The sequence below is a fragment of the Pteropus medius genome, unplaced genomic scaffold (assembly GCF_902729225.1).
Source record: "Pteropus medius unplaced genomic scaffold, Ma_sr-lr_union100, whole genome shotgun sequence".
Classification (NCBI taxonomy): Eukaryota; Metazoa; Chordata; class Mammalia; order Chiroptera; family Pteropodidae; genus Pteropus; species Pteropus medius.
In genome coordinates this window covers 7,863,937-7,886,718 of record NW_024340848.1, presented here as the reverse complement: position 1 = coordinate 7,886,718, position 22,782 = coordinate 7,863,937, and the positions used below count along the sequence as shown (strand labels likewise).

General features: G+C 34.4%; 1 protein-coding gene and 1 pseudogene across 2 annotated transcripts in view; both read left to right on the top strand.

Moving 5' to 3' along the window:
- The window catches only part of UGGT2 (UDP-glucose glycoprotein glucosyltransferase 2), a 142,288-nt gene that overhangs the window by 59,733 nt on the left and 59,773 nt on the right, over window positions 1–22,782 (top strand). For both annotated transcript variants that reach the window (XM_039837928.1, XM_039837919.1), the window contains exons 17-22: window positions 7,107–7,271; window positions 7,613–7,736; window positions 7,829–7,927; window positions 10,035–10,129; window positions 16,942–17,148; window positions 20,797–20,928. In XM_039837928.1, the coding sequence (XP_039693862.1) occupies window positions 7,107–7,271; window positions 7,613–7,736; window positions 7,829–7,927; window positions 10,035–10,129; window positions 16,942–17,148; window positions 20,797–20,928 (822 nt within the window). The remainder of the gene's footprint in view (window positions 1–7,106; window positions 7,272–7,612; window positions 7,737–7,828; window positions 7,928–10,034; window positions 10,130–16,941; window positions 17,149–20,796; window positions 20,929–22,782) is intronic.
- Window positions 9,103–9,221, top strand: LOC120582776 (uncharacterized; annotated as a pseudogene).

Here is a 22,782-nt window from a genome sequence, read left to right as displayed (position 1 = left end):
TCTTTCTGTTCTAGCCACACTGGCATTATTTCAAGTTCTTGAATGGGTCACCTCCTCCTCATCAGAGGATCTACACATACTTCTTTTTCTTTGTGTTTGTAGACACTCCCTACCTCTTCTAGCTTGCCTTAGCTTTTGGCTTTAATATTACATTGGAGAAAAAGTAACACTTATGGGAAAAACTTTGGGAAAACTTTAACAAATCTTCAAAATGAGATTAAGTTGCTCCATTATGTGCTAAAATATTACCTTATACTCTTGTGTAATGCTAATTATAATTAATTGGGTATTACCTGACTTCTTACTAGACAGATCCATGAGAGCAGGAATCATATGTATCTTGTTGGATGTTGTAGGCTTAATGCCTGGTGAGTGGAACATAGTGTGTAATAAATATCTATTGAATGAATTAGTGAGGAGGTAAGGCCATCTGAGAGTGAGGAGGTATGTGGTAGGAAAGGAACTTCAGGATAGCCATGATTTAGAAATTGCTCTGGAGACTAGGGAAGGTAGTAGAGTAAAACTATGTAGAAGAATTGCTAAGATGCTGAAATTGCTTACCATAAATTTGCAGTAGTATCAATCTCAGTTTTAAAGAAAATCCAAACTATCCAAGAATATGACTGAAGGCAGGTAACTGGATTAAATGTTCTAAGGAAAGGAATCTTCTCATTGTCATTTGTATTTCTCAAGTTGTATAGCATGTCTTAAATTTTAGATATTTGCTGAGTTTGTTGTAATAATTAAGTATTAAGAACTTTCCTACCTCCCTGCCTTTACTTGGTCTCACACCAGTCCAGTGGTATTAAAATATTTAAAAACTGTTTTGGTCTCAAGAGCAACCAAAGAATCAACCAGAGCTGGAGTCCGTCGGATCTTGGAGGTTCTGGTGCCGAGGCAGTTACTAACCCTGTAGTGGCTGGATCATGTTGACAGGAAGGTCTGGGAAAGAGGTCAGGGTGGTTCTCAGGGAGAAATTGCCACCCAAGATAGCCGTTATATGCCAACTGGTACAGAAGCATTTCGGTACATTAAGAATTCAGAAGGCCTGTATAGTGCATACCAGCTGATTATCATATGTTTTTAACACATTTTGGTTGTGATTATTTAGAGTGTGTGTGACTTTATTACTTATTAGTAAATCAAGTACTATGATTGTCTTTCCATTTCTTAACTTTTTTTTTCTTTAAGAATTACTCCACTTCTTTACCCATTTTATTGTTTTCTGTTTGTATCCAAATAGTCAATATATTGGTCAGATAACCTATCCAGAATTTCCCTGACAAACAAACATAGCAATTAACAAACCAGCACTTTCTTTCACACACACCAGCCCCAAGAATGCCCTTCTGTAGCCATGCCTGCCCTTTCACTATATACTGAACAGGTTGTCCTCTAGACCTGAAGCACAACTGTCATTTCTGGATCTGCCTTTGCTGCTCACGTTCATAAGATGTCTGCTTTGTCTTTGGTTTCGTGAATACTGTGCGTTTCCTTTTTATTTATTTATTTCTGAATTTACTTCTCTCCTAAGCAAATCTGCATGAGAAAAAAATTATTTGAACTCTGTTATGTTTAAAAATCTTAGTTTATGTTTGTATTTTATTGGTAGTTGGACTAGATAATGATTTTTCTTCAGATTTTGAATGCTTTCTTTTACTGTCTCCTAGAGAGTAATGCTGAAACCAATGATGCCATTCTGATTTTGATTCCTTTGTCTTTCCAGTTATTTTTCATGTTTGAAAGCTATTAGGGTCATTTTATAACATGTTTAGAAATTTTATGATGGTATGTCTTTGTCTTGATCCTCTTTCAGTGTATTGCGTATTTGGTGAGCTTCTAATGGAGATTCATGTCCATCAATTCTAGGAATTTCTTTGTTATTTCTCTAATGCTTTTTTGGTCTTTTCTGTTCTTTCTGAATTTTCCGAGTTGAGTCTCTATTTACTTTTTATTTCCTTGTCTTTTTCCTTCATTTAAAAAAAATTATCTAGAGATCTTTATTGTATTCTCTTTTTTATAGCATTCAGTTTTCCTTCCAAGGACACAATATCACTTTTTATTTCTCTAATTTTTTTGCAGCATTTATCAAAGGTTTTATAATATCTGGTTGTCTTTCACATCTAAATGTAAAATCCTAAAAAGCCGATGGATCTTGTTGGTTGGCGGGCCTCACTGGGGAGCTGAACTGACTTTTTCCATTGAAGGACCAGCAAATTTCGTTTGTAATACTGACAGTCTGTTTGCAGCATTTGATTTCTTCAGATGAGAATTCTTTATTTTTCCCTTAGAAGGAATATATGTGGTAAACGAAATGATGTAGATGCAGAAAATAAGGGGATAGGACATGTCTAGAGACAGGATTTGGTAATGGGCTGAGTGTGAAAGAATGTGAACTGTCTTTTAATCTCCCATTTGCTTTTCATCTCCTGTCCCAGCCTTCCACCATGCCTGGAATCCCTAAGTCTAGAGTCTTTGTGATTCAATATCAGCAGAATAAGGAAAAACAGAATAGTTTGGCTTTTCGTGGTTGAAAGAGGGGCCTTGACTTGCAGCTTCTCTGTATAGAGACTTCTCTACAAGTTTCCACATTTTCTGCTCTTCTCCTTATCCTCTCCTCCTAACATATCAAGTGTCTGTAGGTCTTTAGCTCTCAGGGATTGTGAAAAATGTTGACATTCCTTGTCTGCACAGATATGTGACTTCCCTTATCTACTTTGGCCATCTGCTTTTTAATCTTTTGTGTTTTTCTTTGTCAACTCATATCTTGTTATCATCATCAATGTCATTATGATTTTTACTCTCATTTGTTAAAAGGATGAGCATGTGTGATAAATCTACTAAATTGAATCATAAGCCCGCTTTTGCTCTTTATCAAAAGTTAAGCATTGAAATGAGTATTTTTATGGTGTTACCATTTTAAGATATCTGCAGTCATTTTCTCCTGAAATTATGAAAATTTTTAATGGTTTTTGTAAAGATTCAGGACCCAATTCAATTTTCAGAAATATTAAGTTTCATTTTTGGGGGGGGCAGTATGTGAGTAGTCTTTTCTGTTTGCTGTTTGTTTTCCTTTTTCCCCATGAGACTGTCCTGTAATGATATCTTCAGCCTCTTGATTTCTCCATTTTTCTCATTTTTTTAATCTCCAGTTTAAACTGGACTATGTTATTTGACAATCCTTTTGTTGTGCTTGGTCTTCTCCCCTCCCTTTGCCTCCCCAAAATTATTCTGAGCATTTATCAGTTTCATAAACCACTTTTTCCACCTTCCTCTTCATGCCTAGAAAATCATTCTGGCTCCTACATCACAAAATAAATGAGTTTAGGCCTTTATTCCATAAACTCATATTTCTGTAATTTTCTCTCCATCTAAACTTGATCTGTACTTTCAGCACTTATTTACTGAGTACTTAAAATGTTCTAGGCACAGGAGATGAAGGTAATGTAGGGAGTTGGCAAGAGAATTAAGATGTTAAATCAAGATACATTCAAAGACTGCAATATTCTCATCAGCTGTGCAGCTAAGCCAGGGAAACACCTGCAAACAGGAAGATTTCTGCAGGGATTGCTAACAGCCCATTTCCCACACCTGTGAAGGGGAAACAGGAAAAACAGAGTCTCTAAGTGGCTGCCCTACATAAAATAAAATCATTTATTGCCTATGGTTAAAATCATAGGGAACCTGTGGATTAAAGGCTGGGAACTGCCAGCAGGCCTTTCCCACTACATATTCTTACCTTTTCATGCTACATATTCTTGCCCTTCCTCCCTGTATGTCCATATCAAAGAAAATGGATAAACAAAGTCTTTAACTCACAGGAACTAAAGAATGCTGAATAAACTGAATTCCCGAACACTTGGGGTCCCTCTCACAGCCTTTACTCTCAGTCTCTTTCTCTTGGTCCCTCTCAGTGTCTTTCTCGCAATCCCTCTCAGTTCCTTCTCTTGGTACTATTTACTCTGTCTCACTGTCTTCATCTCTCTTAGGCTCTCTCACTTTCTGCCTCTGAAAGGAGACCACACGCTATCTGTGGAGTGTTACCCTTTCCTAATAAACTTTCCTTTTGACCCTAATTTTGGCGTGTGTGTTAAATTCTTTCCACACTCTCCGCCAAAGGACCTCTTCTCTCAGTGTGAGGCTTGGTCTCCTCCCACTCAGAGAGAGTTGCCCTGTCCTGCATCAAACAAATAGAGTACAAGAAAGATCTCTTCAAAATTAAAAATAAAATTAAAATTTAATAGTACAGAGACAAAAGACAAAGAAAAGTAACACTAAAGGTAAGCAATTAGAGACTCAATCCGGAAGTTTCAAAAAGAACAGAGAAAACGGAAGGAAAGCATCAGAGAAATAATATAGAAATTTTCTAAATTGATGGACATGAGCCTTCATTAGAAGAGGTCTGCCAGATACACAACACAGAATAAAAGAGGAGCGCTCTGGGGGTGGAAGTAAGGAAGACTCTGAAGCAGTGACATTTAAGATGAGTCCTGAAGTGGGGGGCAGAGTTGGATGAAAGAAAACGAGGAATGGTAGGAGATTAAGATTCCAGAGAAAAATGTTAGGATGTCCTGAGTCGTGAAGGGACTGAGAGAAGTTGGCGTTGCTGCTGTTTGGATAGCAAGCGTGTCATACGTTCATGCTGTGGAGGAGAGTTCCTAAGACAAAGGCTGGAGAAATGGGTAACGGGCCAGATTACACAGGGTCTAGTTTAATAATATTTAATTCGAAGTCAGAACAGTAGAAGACCTTGGCAGCAGCAAAAAATCTGAAAATATACTAAGCAGTGAAGTGACAGTGATAGGCACTTTTTGGGAAAAACATTCTCCATTGTTGAGAATGGATCGTTGGAGAGAGTAAGAATGTGTAGTGAGTCGGATCAGGAAACCTGGAGATAAGAGATGAGAGATAGGATGGAGGCTTTTGGAAGAAGTAGAGGCTGAGAAAAATAGACACAATCAAGTTAGTTAGGAAGTACAATCCGGGACCTGCTGCTGTATTGGGTAGGTGGAGGGGAGATGAGAAATTGTCGAGGACGACTCCCAGGGTTCAGTTGAGCAGCTAACTAAAAGGGAAAGGAGTTGCAGAGAAACCGAGCAGGAAATCAGATCAGAAGTTGTTTTTCACACATTGAGTTTGAGGCGCCTGTTAGATTTCTAGAGGAGATACAAAATATTTGATATACGTGTCTATAGCTCAGAAGAGAGGTGTGGGCTAAAAGTATAAAATTCAGTGTCATTGGCTTATTTGAGGTAATGAAACCTTTTGGAATAGATTGGTTGCCTAATTAGAAATCATAGAATAAATCCAAAGAGAGCTTGTATTTCTAGCAAGGCCATCTTTCTTGAGGTCCATACCTGTGTGTGCAACTGCCTAGTGGATTGCCCATAAGCATCTTAAATCAAAAGAATCCAAAAACAAGCCATCATTTTCTTGGTTTCCCCAAACTTTTTTCTTTTTTTTTTTTTTTAATGCCCTATCCTAGAGGATAGCATCATCATTCTCCCAGGCCACCTGTGCAATCCAGAACTACTACTTTTCCCTCATGCCCTCCCAAACAGTAGATCCAGTCCTGCTAACTAAATATTTCAGCAACTTCCTCATTCTCACCTTGCCCATTACCACTGATTTTTTTCTGACTCTTGCTTTTTCTTTCCCATACTATTGCAGTAGCCCCTGGCCCACCATCCCCAGTGCATGCTTTCCCACCCCCTTCCTTCTCATTGTTGCTACTGTGTACTTTTCTAAATAAGCAAATTTGATCATGTTAATTGCCATGAACCCTCTTCCTAGATAGAATTGACCATACTCTTCTTGGTACCCCTGGGTACTATATTCACACCTGTTTTTAATGTTTCCATCTCTCCCTCTGTTAAACTATAAGTTTCCTTAAGATAGAGTTTGAATATCATTTATTATGTATTCATAAGCCTAATACATTGTAAGTGCCCAATAAATGCAGAGATAACATAGTCCATGGGTTAAGAGTTTAGAATCTTGGTTAGATCTAAATACAAATTCTGTTTTCAAAGTATAGTTACTGTGTAACATTGGAAGTGACTTCATCTTTCTATATCTGTTCCATCTATAAAATGGATGTAATGGTAGTACTTAGCTTCATAGAATGTTACCTGTAATAATGCATAGGATTGAATAGCAAATCAATTGTTTAGTGACGCTTTATCACTCACAAGACAAAATGCAGATGTTGAAGACGTTCATGATCTGGCCTCTACTTACATGCCCTGACCCCATATATGACAGCTCTATCCATATATAACTGCCCACACTGTAAACACAGTAAATTACTCACCATTCACTAAATATGCCATATTCTCTCTTCACCTCCATTCTTTGCTGTGCTCTTTTCACTTGAGTATCTTTCTCCACTTTATCTCCCCAGCAAATTTTTGCTTATCCTTTAAGACCTTTGGTGTCATTCCCTTATAGAGTCCTTCTCTGATCCCCTCCTCTTCATATTCAAGCTTGGTTAGGTGCTTCTTTTCTGATCTCCCATAGAATCTTGTACATGCCTCTATTTTGTTTGTGTATATATATTAACCCCACGAGGGCAGACTATCAGCTCTGTGTTCATAGGATCTAGCCTAATGCTGGTGGTGTGAATTCAGTAAATGTTTATTAAGCAAATGAATACAAGGATAAATGAATCTCTGAAAACAGTAATTGATATTTTTAAAGTAAACATGGTACTCTATATCAAGTGTCAGCAAACTATAGCCCATAGGCCAAATCCAGCCCTCTCACTGCTTGTTTTCATAAATACAGTTTTTTTGGGTCGTCATGGCCATGTTCATTCATTCACGTGTTGTATATCGCTGCTTTTGCACCATAACATCAGAATTTAGTAGTTGCAACACAGACCTGATAGCTCACAAAGCCTAAAATATGTACTATATGGCCCTAAACAGAGAATTTCCTGACTGTTTCTCTAGATAAATTTCCTTTAAATAATGTTTGGAAAGGGTGAATAAAATTAACATTTTTCTGTGGCATATAAAAATGTGGCAGTGTCCCTTTTTTTCTTATGTATTTCTTTTTTCAGAGAGCTGTATTCTGTTTAACTCATTTATTTTTGAACCAAATAGGCAGGGGCAAACTTTTACAAGATGATTGGCCTGGGTCCTTTGCCTCAAGCTCTTTATAATGGTGAATCCTTTAACCGTGAAGAGTTGAATATTAAAGAACTAGAAATGGCTGTTATTCAGAAAATGATAGATACTACCATATATTTACAAAGAGAAGTTTTTATGGTAGGTAAGCATTTATGAGAAAATATATGATGAATATATGTATAAATGATTTTTTGTATTAAAAAATCTCTTAATAGCAAAAGTTAATTTTGTAAAACTTTTCCTGATCATTTAGTAGTGATTTTTAAAGTATTAATTAAATTTACCTATGCATAATTACATCTAAAAATTGCTTAATTAGAAAGAAAATTCAAAGGTTTACATGAAAATTTATTGAGAACCCTAAATTGCATATTATTGATTTATTTTAGATTAAGTAGTCTTTAAATGTATTCTCTGCATAACTTTAAACCATATGCACATAAATTGCTTATGTTTTCTAAATATTTTTATTATTTTAGGGCACATTAAATGATCAAACAAACGCAGTTGATTTCCTTATGGATAAAAATAATGTTATACCACGTATAAATCCCTTGATTTTGCACAGTAAACGGCAGTACCTTAATTTAATATCTACATCAGGTAAAATAATCTTTCTATACACTTTTCTACAAGTGCTTATTGAATTGTGAATGTTTTATTCATTTTTTAATATTTACTATGAAAATTTTCAGTAACTGCCGATATTGAAGATTTCTCTACCTTCTTTTTCTTGGATTCACAAGATAAGAGTGCTGTAATTGCAAAGAACATGTATTACTTAACCCAGGAAGGTAATAAGCATATTTTATTTTTCTGAATTTATTCCTAAAGTAGCAAAAACTTGTAATTTTAGCAAGGTGTTTGCATAATACATTTTTATATGTTGATATTTGACTAGAGGCCTGGTTTTCAATTTGAAAGCTTATAATTTGCTAGGATATAAGGATTGTGCTGAGAAAATGCCTTCTATCCTAGCTAATTATATATGCAGAGGGGTTCATCTTGGGTTTTTTGCCTTTTTTGAAAGAAAGATATACCATTTTTCATCTTTTTAAGAAAGCAATAAAATCCTTTCAAGACTACGTAAACTGGTATCTTAATAATACATGATTGAAAATGTAATTCCCACATCAGCGGAGAATAGTTCTGAACTTTCACTAAACAACATGTGATGTTTTAAGTAGGTTGGGGGTCAAACCAAAGGAGGGGAGACCAAGACAAGAACATATTTGGACATAAAGCTTTAGCCTAAACTGGGAAGTCTGCAGGGGCCCACAGATTTGTTAGGGTGCAATAAACTATTCCAATAGATGAAGATAATTAAGACTTTGGTTGTTTTGTTTTGCTTTGTTTCACTTGACCTCCTTTGCTCCAGGGAGCAAAATGAGAGCCAAACATAAAATAAGGCTGATTTGTATCATAGTATGTAAAGCAGTAACTTTCTAACAATGAGAGTAATCTAAAGATGGAATGAACTATGTAGTATATGTAAATTTTTATATATGAGAGATTTAAGCAGAGACCACACCATCAGTTTTTGAGAATGCTGTGGAATGAATCCAAGTTTAAACCAGATGGTCCCAGAATTACTTTCTAACTGATCCATAGTTTTATGTTCATAAAGTGATCTGTCTACACAAATTCCAACAAATGAAATATAATGCAGTTCCATTTCTGGCAGGCTAAGGTCTTGAATATGTAAAGTGAAGGGAATAAGAGACAGGAAATAGAGGATAAGTAATAGGAGAAACATATTTATCAGGTTCGGAGCTGTATTTCAAAAATGCTTCTGGACATCAGATTAGGTTAGCCTATAATGAATGCCCTTTGGTTAAATCTCTTGTGGTTTAAAAGCATACTTTGTTAACTGAGAAATGCCTAATTTCCTCTTATTTGCATTTATGTAATTGTGTAAAGAAGTAAAGAATTGTGAGAAATTTGCTTAGCACTTTTAAGATATTTCTCAGTCTAAGGCCATGCCACCCTGAATGTGCCCAATCTCATCTGATCTCGGAAGCTAAGCAGGGTCGGGCCTATTTAGTACTTGGATGGGAGACCACCTAGGAATACCAGGTGCTGTAGGCATTAAAAAAAAAAAATACTTCTCAATTTACTGGCTGTGATGGTAAAAGTGCTGACCTTAAGAAGGTATGTTATTTGAAAATAATGTGCTATTTGGTATAACAAATTTTTTACAGTTGTTTTAAGTGAGTCATATGATCTAAAAGACTAATTTTTCTATAGGTTTTAATGATGGCCACACTAGTATTCTTTCAGATGTTATTTGCTGAGGCTGGATGAAATAAATAAATGCATTTACTGTGACTTTAGAATTAAAAATTGTTTCTCTAGTATCTAATTTTTCAAATTCTTCTGAAAAAAGAATTGTTTTAATGTCGTTGGCCTGAGATGATGTGAATTAAACCAAGTTAATAATAGCCAGACATTAAGAAATAAGTGAATTGTAAGCTAATAAAATATTTGTTTTTAGTATCTACTAATAAAGTTTATTGTATCTGCTTTTACATATATGTGGGGTATAAATATCAATTTTTTTTTTTTAAGAAATATGGCTAGAAGGCAGTTTTGCTTGCCGCCACTGGAACTATGAAAAGCATAACAGTTTTCTCTACTGGCAGAAGTATCCCATAGATGTACCCCTTAGGGACTATTCTTTCTTTTTGGTATCCATGTTTATATAAAGCTTACATCATGAATTACTCTTATAGCATTTTTATATGTATGTCACTGCGTGTGTATAATTTTTAGCAATACTTTTTTCAGAAAGATTAATTTTAATATTTGTTTTGTGTGTATGTGTATTTTGTTAACTGGATGTAGCTCCTGCTTTTAGTTTGATTTTAAAAAGAATTACTTTGAACTATTTGAAACTTTCAGATGACAATGCAATTTCTTCAGTTACTCTCTGGATTATTGCTGATTTTGACAAACCATCTGGGAGAAAACTGCTTTGGAATGCATTAATGCATATGGTGAGTAAGTCTGCCTAGATAAAAGTACCTATGAAATGTAAGCCAAAATATTTTATGAAATTGTTTTGTATTAGCTAAGTATAAATTTATTGCCGTACAACAAATTTGGTGGCTTAAAACAGTAAATATTTTCTCACAGTTTCTGGGGTTTCAAAATTCAGAAGTGACTTAGCTGAGTTGTGGTTTGGGGTTTCTCATGAGGATGCAATCGGGATTTTGGCTGCTGTTGTCTGCAGGCTTGACTGGAGCTGGAGGATTAGCATCTAAGATCACTCACTTGCATGCTCTTGGCAGGAGGCCTCAGTTTTTCACTGTGAACAGAGTACTTCATTCTGTTGCCATTCTGTTGCTTAAGTGTCCTCACAACATGACAGCTGGTTTTCCCAGAATGAGTGATAAAGAGATATAGACAGAAGCCACGTGTCTTTTATGATCTAGCCTCAGAAATCACACTCTGTACTTGCACAATATCCTGTTCTTAACACAGACCAATTCTATTCAGTATAAGAAGAAACTGTACAAAGACATGAGTATCAAGAGGTAGGGAAGCGTTGGGAGCCATCTTGGAGGCTTGCTACCACATTAAGAATAATTAATACATTTTAAATCAAACAATAACATCTGCTAGGAAAATTTTCATATCATATTAGACAACCTCAGAACACATCTTGGCTTAGTGGCTTGCAGGCAAGCACACTTCAAAAAAACATTGTTTAAGATCTATGGAGCAACAGTCACTTCTGCCTTTTTTCTTGTTTCTGGGAGCATGTTCTTTGAGAGGCTCACAAACTGCCTTTCCCCAGTAGTTACAATGTAGATAGCTCTTTTATTATACATATGTTGGTATGTTTTATGATGTCTCTGAAGATCTCGTCATTCTTTTTACAGTTCGTTTTTCAGATTATATTATTGATTTATCTTTAAATTCACTGGTTCTTTCTTTTGCCAACTCAAATCTGTTAAACCACTGAAGTTAATTTTTCATTTCAGTTGTTATATTTTTCGACTACAGAATTTCCAGTTGGATCTTTTATAATTTCTATCTCACTATTATTATCTATGAAATGTTGTTATTATACCTTCTTTTAATTCTTTAGACATGGTTCCTTTAGTTCTTTGAACATGTCTATGTCTGTTAAATCCAACATCTAAGACCCCCTCAGAGACAGTTTCTAATGTCTGTTTTTTTCCCTTTGTATAAATCACACTCCCTGTTCCATTGCATGTCTCAAAATTTTTTTGTTGAAAACCAAACATTTTAGATAATACACTGTACTATATTTGGATATTGGCACTTCTCCCCCACCCTGGGAGGGTTATTGTTTGTTGGATCATTTGCTAATTTTTTTACTGATATGACTAAACTAATTCTATAAAGTTTATTTTTCTCTTATTGTAAAGCTCTGATATTCTTGCTCAGATTTTTCCCTTTGTTTTTATCTTTTATCTTGGTTTCCTAATGACTGTGTCTGGGTTAGCACAAACCACTTATTGGTCAAAAGTTGTGCTTAAGTCCCCATAACCAGTTAGATTTTCTCTCTACTGTGGGATGTGTGTCTGATTTAGAAACTACTTTCACAGTTCAGAGATTTTATGATTTTGCCTCACATTGAATAATATCTTGGAATTTCCCTTTCTAATTACTCCTGAGAAGACACAACCTTCGGCATGCACACAGTCCTCCAGACTGCCCAGGATGACTTTAATTTTTTAAATATTTTTTAAATTTAAGTATACTTGGTATCCAATATGATATTAGTTATATTAGTTTCAAGTGTACAGTCTAGTGATTTGAAAATTTTATACATTGCATTATGATCACCCTGCTAATTCTAGTAATCCTCTGTCACCATATCATTTCATTTTTAAACCCGACTTTTCTAGGAGTCATCCTGGGCTGGAGTAGCTTTTTATTCAGCAATGTTCAGGGAATGCTTTCAAGTCTGCCCCATGCTCCACTGTGATTGTCCTAGGTGATACCAGCATAGCATACCAGCATCAGAGATGAGAGTGATCCCAGGACATCTCTTTTTGTCTGTCTTTCTCTAATTCTCTGTTAAAATTCTCGCTGCTTTGCCATTTCACATAACATTTTTTTGCCCTAGGGACCATGTGAAAACAGACCCCAGGTGGGTATTTGCCCACAGCCTATGCTTTGCTGACTCATAATCTACTATATTAATTCAGTTTTCTGTAAAATCAGTTCTTATTTTTATTCTTTCCACTTATTATATTTTTAGTCTCTTATTTTCGTTTCTTTTCATCCAGCTTATTTTAAATTGCTGCCTTTATCTCACTCGTGCCTCTCTTTATGGCTCCTTGGGTCTGTGTTTTGGAGGCCATGTTTTCTTTACATCGCTACTTGAAATTCAAAAGACTAATATAATGAGCACTTATATACCTAACCCCTAAATCCTATCATTGTTAACATCTTGCCATATTTGTTTTATCTAATTATTTGTTGCGGGGGCAACAGGAATGGTCTAGATCATTTTAAAGGAAGTTGTAGAAATTGGTACATATCATCTCTTAGTACCTTAATATTCATTTCTCAAGAGTAAGGATATTCTACATAACTGCGATACCACTATCATATTATCAGTACTAAGTCTGTATTAAATTTTTCTCAGTTGTTCCCACAAAGATGTCTTTTTTTTTTTTCCAAACCAGGATCCAAACAAGTTTTCCACAGTGCATTTCATCGTTACATTTCATTAGTTTCTTTTACGGTAGAACAATCCCATCCACATTTTTTTCCATTGACTTTTTAAAGAAACGAACCAAGCTAGTTGCTTTGTAGAAAAATCCCACATTCTGAATTTCATTGATTGTTTACTTATATTATTTTTAACTTTTTCTTCTAGCCCTTATATTTTCTCTATACACAAGTTATATTTAAAGCTTAAACTTAGTTTAAACATGTTGTGGCAAGAAGACTTAATGAGTGATGTTCTATTCTTCATGATATGTATATACGCAGCAGCTTCTTGTATTTATTGAGTTTCTCCTTATGGTCTTGTTGAAGCACAAAATGTCAGGCTGTCTCACTATACAACAAGAAACATATAAATGTCAGATTGTCTCACTATACATTTAAAGCATAAGATGGTGATAGCCAAATCTCTACTTTATAAATGAATTTCTTCTTTTTTCAAATAAGAATTCAACTACCCAGGAATATTTTGATGCTATGTGACTATCTTGTTGCCCATAACCCTTTACCTGATGCTTTTAGGATCTGTTGATGATGCTTGCCTAAATCAGTTATTGTTGGCTACGAAAGAGAGATTATTCTTCAGTTATTAGCTGGTATTCTTCTGAAATAAGAGATTTTCCCCTTATCAACTGAAGATGACAAGAAATAAAATTATTCCTAAGAATCCAGTTGAAATTCCTTTTCTTTGTATTTACTTACTAATTTTCAGGGAAGAAATGATGTAGAAGTCACTTCTATTGATGGTGAATACACATTTTTTCTTTTCTTTTTAAGTATCATTTGGCTCATGGATTTTTTTGTGTGTTTTCCATTACTTACATGTTTTATTTTCTAGACTTAGAGTGCCCCATCTTGGCTAGTGAACCCCTTCACGTTGATTCCTGTGTCCTTTTTCTGAACACTTTCTTGCTTTCTGACAAATAAGGTGTCCCTTTCTCACTTTTTATTCTCTTTGTCTCAGGTCTGTAATCTGACCTTTGTCCAAAGACTTCTAACTCCTTTCAGTGGGAAGTGATAGTTAGAAAACCAGATCTGGGCTCATTGTTATAGGTGTGTCATTGCCCCCAGGCCATTTCAGTAGTCAGAGCATAATCTGTGTTTTCTCTATTTTTTTCCTGTAGAAAGCATTTTCAGCATAATGATTCACCTCAGAGGATAGCTCAAAGTACATAAAGCAGAACATAACAAAACTTCAATGAGAAACAGACAAAACCATGAATCATAATATGAACTTTTAATACACTTCTCTTAGTAACAAATAGAACAAGTACACAAAATGTCAGTACAGATGTATAGAAGATTTGAATAAAAAGATAATCAAACTTGACCTAATGGACATGATAGAAAAGTACAAAATGCACAGTATATATTCTTGCAAACCACAAGTATAACATTTAAAAAAACATTTGTAGATGTTAGGCTATAAAGCAAAACTCATGAAATGAATTTCAAGAATTGAAATCATATAAAGTATATTCTTCGACATTGTAATTAAGTAGAATATCAGTAACCAAAAGAAAACTAGAACATGTCTGTATATTTGAAAATTAATAAATGTTTCTGTGTAACCTGTTGGTACAAAAATGCATATTTGAAAGCATTTTGGGAATGAATGAAAATTTGAATGACCTTAGAATTTGACAGGTACAGCTAAATCTGTGTTTTATGTATAGCTGAAGAAAAGAAAGGTTGTAAAATCAGTCAACTAAGCACATATCTTAAAATTTAAAAATACCAGCTTAAATTTCTATCAAAGAAAGTAAAGGATAAGATAACAAAAAGTATTGAAATATAAGACATAGTGAAGGTCCACAAAGCCAAAAGTTGGTTCTTTGAAAAGATTAATGGAATGGATAAAATACTTCGTAAAATTGGTCAAAAAAAAAAAAAAAATGGAGAAGCAGACCCAAATAGTCAGTGCCATGAATGAAAAAGGAGATGTTACTCAAGATCCTGTGGATATAACAGAGATAGGAAGAAGGTATTTTAAGTTATCAAAGGAATTAATTTTGTAATTGAAAATGTGTTCAAAATAGAAAACTCCAGGCCTATATGTTCATACTAGTAAACTGTACCAAGCACCAGTCTAACAAATTTTTTTTCAGAGAATAGAAAAATAAGCAATATATTTCAACTCATTTTACAAGACCAGCATTACTTCAAAACCAAATGCCTAAAAGGGCATTATAAAGAATGGAAAACTTTAGGCTATTCTTACTCATGAGCATAGATACAAAAATCGTAAACAAGTGAAGAATGAAAAAAAAAACAAACAGTATAAAAATGAAAAAGGAAAAATTTTGTCATTTTTCCAAATTGTGTATACAGAAAATACATATAAATCTACACATAAATTATTAGAATTATTTTTTTTAGTTTAACCAGGATGCTGAATTAATAGGTCAGTATACAAGTATTCTGAGAGTTGCAACAAACAAGAAATCCATTTTAAATAAAGATATAATAGTGTCAAAAATATCAAGTACTAGGAATAAATGTAACAAAATATGTTTAAGACTTTAACACAATAAAATATTAAGAGAAAATTCAGAGTTTCTACACGAATGAAGAGATAGTCCATAATCATGAATGGAAAGGCTCAATATTGTAAAGATGTTAGTTTTCCCAAGACTGATGTATTGCTTCAGTGAAATTCCAGTATGAATCTCAGCATTTTTATGAAAATTTTCAAGTTTATTCTCAAATTTATATAGAGATTCAAAAGACCAAGAACAACTAAATTACTTTTAAAGAAGAGGAAAGTGGGATAATTGCTGTGCTGGAGATGAAGAACTTTTATAAAGCTATATAATTGAAGACAATTGCATAGTAGCAACAAGGATAGAAAAACTGCAATGGAAAAAGAATAGAGAACCCAGAAACAGACCCGTGCATATATTACACTTTATGACTTTATGGAAAGATTTCTAAAGCAGAGCACAAAACCTAGTAGCCATGACCTGAAATACCAATAAACTTAACTACATTAAAATTAAAGACTATTTTTTTGTCAGAAGACACCATCAAGAGAATAAAAAGGCAGGCCACAGAATAGCAGAAGTTATCTGCATGCATATAACCAACAAAACATTCAAGTCTTAGAACTCAAACCCCTATAAATCAATAAAAAAAAGATAAAATACTGGCGGGGATTGAATAGGCAAATCAGTAAAGAGGCCAATGAACATGTTAAAAGATGTTTAATATCATTAATTATGAGAAAAAGAGAATTAAACCCTGATGAGATATCCTTACATCTCCACCAGAATGATGTAAATTAAAGTCAGTGGGGTAATGGAACTCTGGTATGTTGCTAGTGGGAGTAAAAACTAGTCCAACTATTTTGAAAAACTTCAGCATCTTTTAAAGTTGGAGAAATGCATATTCTGTTTGTAGAGTACCAAACAAAAAAAAGAAAGCCCAAATATCCAGCATCAGTGGAATGGATAAAAAAAATGTATATTCATACCATGGAATTCTGTACAGCACCAAAAAAAAAAAAAAATTAACTGCAGCTACGCAAAGCAAAGTTGAATTTTAACCATTATGTGGAGTAGAAGAAGAATACAAAAGAATACTTACTATATGGTTACATTTATATGAAGTTCAAAATAGATGAAATGTTTAGCAATGAAAGCTTAGGCGGTAAACTGTAAAGAACAAGAATGTTATTACCATAAATGACAGAATAGTGGTTGTCTTTAGAAAAGTGGGAGGGTGCAGGGGATATGAGAGATGTCTTTGACAGTGTTCTATTTCTTGACCTAGGCAATGGTTTAATCAGTTAATTTCCTGAGCTCTACATTTTTGTTTGTAGTTTTTATATGTGTTATTTCACACATGTATACACAAGAAAAGGTTTAAGTATTGCATTATAAAAGAATTGTTATGCTAAGTGGTCAAGCAATTAGATTACTAAAATGATTGTTTTTAAGCTCTTTCAGTGATAGCCACATTCAATACAGTCAGCATAGACCTTAACAATGAAAGATGCTGTATGGTAAAGTATAAACTTGATTGGAAAGAAAAGTTTAGCTGTAAAAAGGTATGTAAGATACAGATTATTATTTTTTTAACCTATAAATGTGTTTTGCAGAAAACAAGTTTTCATAGTCGGTTGGGGGTTATTTATAATCCGACATCAAAAATAAATGAAGAAAACACAGCTATTTCTAGAGGAATTTTGGCAGCTTTTCTTACGCAGAAAAACACCTTTTTGAGAAACTTTCTCAGGAAACTGGCAAAGGAGGAAACTGCTACAGCTGTTTACTCTGGAGATAAAATTATAACATTTCTTTCTGAGGTCAGTAGCTGTTTGAAATAATAAGTATATGTTGCGTATTTCAAAAGTATAAATCAACATGCTTGGATATATCATGTTTCTGAAAAAAAAGTCGGTTAATAAGCATAATCATTTTGGGATAATAACTATTCCTTTAAGTGGGAAATGATAAATGTTAAATGATATGATTTTGCATAGAAGCATTTAACAAATTTCATATATTTCAGCTACTACTTCATGTTCCTTAAAGTTGATGTCATTCTAGTTAGGATATGTACTTGAGTGAAGAATTGAGAGTTAAAGGATTATGTAAATAATCCTCAGGTATTTCACTGAAGGAGTCCAGTACCAAGGAAATTTCAAAGATAGATGATCTTGAAGATTTAATAATCCATTCAAAAACTTACTGATTCTCTACCAGACAATGGAGATATATTTGTGACAAGGCAGATAAGGTTTCTGCTCTTGTGGAGCTTACATGGTAGTGGGAAAGACAGACAAAGTAAGTGGTATTGAAAAAGTAAAGGAACATAAGAGAGTAGATAGTTTAAGGCAGTGGTCCCCAACCTTTTTGGCACTGGGGACCGGTGCTCCTATGAGAATCTAATGTCTGAAGATCCGAGGTGGAGCTGAGGCGGTGATGCTAGCTAGTGCTAGGGAGCGGCTGTAAAAACAGATGAAGCTTCACTCGCTTTCCGCTGCTCACCTCCTGCTGTGTGTCCTGGTTCCTAACGGGCCATGGACCTGTCTGGGCCAGTCCATGGCCCAGGGGTTGGGAACTCCTGGTTTAAGGGATGCTCTTTCAGCTGGTGTGATCAGGAAAGGTATTTCTAAAGAGCTTAAGTTTCAGCAGAGCTCTGAATGAAATGAGAAATCAAGCCATGGTAAGTCTATGAGAAGAAATGTACCAGGTTCTGGAACACAGCAAGTCTAAAGGCCTGGCACGGGGAGACTTGGCAGGTTTGTGGTATAGGCAGAAGATCATTATGATCAAAACAGAGTGATATGGAGAGTAGTAGGATATGAGGTCAGAAACATAACCCCAGATATTTCAAGCACTTGTAAGGAATGGAAATTTTTTCTGAGTATAATGGGAAGTGATTGAGGAATCTTGAAGAGGTGAATAATCTTTAAAAAGATGACTCTGGATGCCATTTGAAGATTTGATATTAGGTAGGCAAGATTGAATAGGATGAACAATTAGAATGCTATTGCGATAATCTAGGAAAGGTAATCTACTCAGTAGTGATGAAAATGGTAAGATTGTTGATACATAATATTTGTTATAACTGTGGTCAACAGGATTAGCTGATCAATTGTATGTGACACATGAAGATAATATTCTAGGATTTTGGCTCGAACAGACTTAATGGTGGTTTTTTTGTTTTTTTTTTTGTTTTTGAGCTGAAGGTAAGATTAGGACACATAGGAGATCAAGAGCTAAGTTTTATACATGTTATGTTGGAGATGCCTTTTGGACATTCAAGTAGAGTGGTTGAGTATATGAGTGTAGAAATCAATGGAGGATTGTCTTTTTTCTTTTTTTTTTTTGAGTCAGTTTGAGAGTCATCAACATAATACATAATTTCAAGCTAAGAAACTGGATGATATACCTCAGATGTGTGGGTGGGTAGAGAACAGAAGGGCTGAAAGCTGAGCCCTGGAACATTCTAAAATGTAGAGGAACACAGGAAAAGGGTAATTCAGTAAAGGAGACAGATGGAACAGCCACTGAATTGGGAAGATATCCAGGAGAGTATGGTATCTTGGAAGCCAACTGGAGAAGATATTTTGAGGAGGAAATGGTCACCTATGCCAGAAACCCAGGTTCATAATTGACCATTTTATTTGTTAAGGTGGTCATTGATGACTTTGATAAGAACAGTTTCAGTGGAATGATAAGCATAAAAGTGAACTGATTCAAGAGAAAACAGAAAATCAGGAAATAGAGATAGCTGGTATAGTTCTTTTAAAGAACTTTCTTAGATGGGAACAGAGAAATATTCTGTAGCCAGAATAGGACTTGTGGTCAAGGAAGGATTTCTAAATTTGGGAGATGTCGCTTCTTTATATGCCAAACCACAAGAAAGGATGATATAGACAGAGGGGAGCCAAGTAGGGACAAAGTTCTTGAGTAGATAAGAGGTGATAGGATCCGATGGACATTGTTAAGTGTTGGGCTTAAGAATATGAATCGTTCATTTTAACCAGAAGAAAGGCAGAATATTTGGGTATAGATGCAGAAGGGTAGATTTATTTGGTGGCAGCAAGATAAAGTACTTCTCTTTTGATTTCATTTTCAAAAGGTCTTTAGCTATTAGAATGGGTGTAGGTGTTAGAGGTTTTAGAATAGACAGAAAATGTCAAATATTTTTCTATTCTGAAAATAAGAAAGAATTCAGTACATTTAGTGTGAGATTTCTCAGGGCCCACTTGAGGTTAATGACCATAAATTCACAGTGAGATCAGCATTGGTTGCATGTTTTCTCTAGCTTAATTAACACTTTGGGTCCAGTTGTGGAGGAAGGAGAGTTGTATTTAACCAGAGTTGGGGTTTTACCAGGTGAATGTAACCAAGAGGAAGTATTCAAGGGAGCCGAGTATGGAAGGTTGACGTTATAGTAAAGGATTATGGGGTATAACTTGGTTGGAAGGAAAATTATGACATGAGATGTGCGATGGACAATTAATAAGTGGTAGTGTCAGTGGATTGAAAGGTTTGAGTAATGGTCTGATGATGCTGGAATAAGTGAGCTGGAAAGTTAGGAGCTTGTCAGAGAGGATGATTGAGATAGTTATTTTGGAAGTAAAGAAGATCTAGGGCTGCACTGTCCAATACTGTAGTCACTAGCTACATATGGCAATTTTAAACTTTAAATTTTAAATTCACATTCTCAGTCATACTAGCCACATTTCAAGCACTCAGTCACCATTTGTGGCTGTGATTCTAATCATCTTGGGTAGCACAGTAGGAATATTTCTGGCATCACAGGAGTACCTGGGAACTTGTTGGAAATTCAGAATTTAAGACGCACCCTGATCTGCTGAAGGAGAAACTACGTTTTAATAAGACACCAAGGTGATTTGTATGCACCTTAAAGTTTGATAAGTACTGATATGGAGAAGTGTGTCTTAGTGTGAAGATGTAAGGAACTTATTCCTGGTTTATTTTCTGTGAATGTCCATATATTTTTTGACTCCAACCATGGGTTATTTTTATATTTCAGAAGTTAAATGCAGTATTACTAAATTGGTTTTGTGGGATTGATATAATGGGGTGAGATAGGTTACTTCTGTTTTAAACACTGTATTTTTATTGAGCACACCAAAATGGGGGTACTGAGTTCAGAATTTAATAAACATTTTATTTCATTTCTTAAATGTTAAATTTATTTAAATTGATATTCCCTGGCATTTTACTAATTAGTAATCCACCTGAAATTTTCAAAGAACAAATAGCAAACTTTATCTGCTTGTAACAAGATGTAAAAATATTGTAATTGACTTGGCAAGGAAAGATTCTTTTTTTAAAAATGTGGTTTCAGAAGAAAATAGTACTTTTTAAAATTACAATTTAATATATTTAAATTTTACACTATTACTAAAGTAGGCTTTGTTAAGAAAATAACATATTTACCATTTTCTTGCTTGATTATTCTCATACTCTAGGGGATGGATAAGAATGCTTTTGAGAAGAAATATAATACCATTGGAGTGAATATTTTTCGAACTCACCAGTTGTTCTGTCAAGATGTACTTAAATTACGTCCTGGAGAGAGAAGTATTGTCAGCAATGGGAAAGTAAGTAGGAAAAACAGTTGCTCACTTTTCTCCATGACACTGTAATACAAGAGTCTCAAACATTTTTTGTCACAACACACCTGATACAACACACACACAAGATGTTGCTCATATGCTAGACACACCAGACGGGAGTTAGCATAAGTAAAATAGGTGCTGAGATGTTTAGTTTATGGCACAGTACCTGTTACTTCATCCCTTCCCCCATTGATGAGAACGTGAATGTGAATAAGAATCATGTTCTTCTGGGGAAAACTTTTATTTTGTTCTAACGTAAGTATTAGAATAAACAACTTAGTACACATTACAACACTGTGATGAGAACCACTGTTAATAATAGGTGTAGAAAGTACATTATGACATCTTATTCTGCTTATAACTTTCTTTACAATTGTTCGTTTAATAACTATGATATTTTTTATTGACATATAAAGCAATATTTATTAATATAACCCTTAAAAATCTATAGGAAAAATCACTTCTACTGTCCTAATAAAATATTAATAATTTATTCTTTTACCTTCTAACCCTTTTTTCTACTTTACAGAGCTATTTCTGTTTTTTTAAATATATAATTGTAATTCTATATATGTAATTTTATGTCATACTTTTTTCTCTTAGAATGTCACAAGCATTTTTCTGATTAGAGTCTTTATAGACACACAAAATTAGTGGATAGCATCTACTTATTAATATTTTTTCAATATGATAGTCCGGTTTTATTTCTCAAAAATGATTGAAGTTTTAAAAAATTATATCGACTGTTTAGATTTATTAAGACTAATGCAATGTGTTTTGACATAGCTCTGCTTGAACTATCTCTAAATCATCTTCAAAGCTCTGATAACACTTTTAATGTTTTCTTTGTTTTCTACATCTTTATGAGCTCTGTTCACCTGCAGGTTTTGTTCCCATATCACAATTCCCTTAAAATTATGCTTATTTATACTTTCTTATCTGAATCCATAAATAATAGGAATTAGAAAACAATGAGAGACTCATTTTCCCAAGCTTCCACAGATCAAATATATCCGCTTCAGTGTCACAGTTTTTGAGCTAATCGTATTATCTCCTGAAGGCAGTTACACTCAAGTTCATCTTTGTACAGTGCTATTTTATAAATTGATGACAATGATTGCTATTTATTATTACAATAATATAAAGTATTAGTGAATTTTGATAGTGAGCTCTGTGGAAGCCCAGAAATGGCATTGCTTTTTCTAATAATTACATTGGGAGGAAATATAGCTTTTTAGGATAGTTTTAAAGTATATGGTTACTTTTGGCTCTGTCAGGCATTTTAAGAAATATAGAGTAAAAAATTTACACCAACTCTGTCTAGTACCTTTTGGTTACACATTATGGAAAAGCTACCCTGTGTTTTGTTTAATATAATTGTTTAATATAATTCACATATTGTTATCAATATAAGTGATAAATATTACTTATAGTTATGTTCAACTTTTCATAGAACTAGGTTTTCTCATTTTCCTTGAAATTGATGAAATATTCAGATATTAATTTCTCATTTGTTATGAACCATTTTACTAGGTTCTGAGGGTACAGTAGTGAAGAAAGTTCTCGTGGAGTTTACGTTTTGAAGGGCAGAGACAGATAACAAGTGTCATCCTTACTGATATGATGTCATTCGGACAGAGAACCAAAGGAAGTGAGGGAGCAAGCCATGTCAAATGTCTGGAAGAGGAATGTTCTAGGTAGAGGGAATAGTGAGTACAAAGACCCTGAGATGAGATAATGTCTGTGTATTCCAGGAATAGCAGGTACAGAGAGCAGTCAGAAGAGAAGCTCAGAGAAGTTACTGGGGGCAAGATCAGTAAGATTTTATAGGCAACT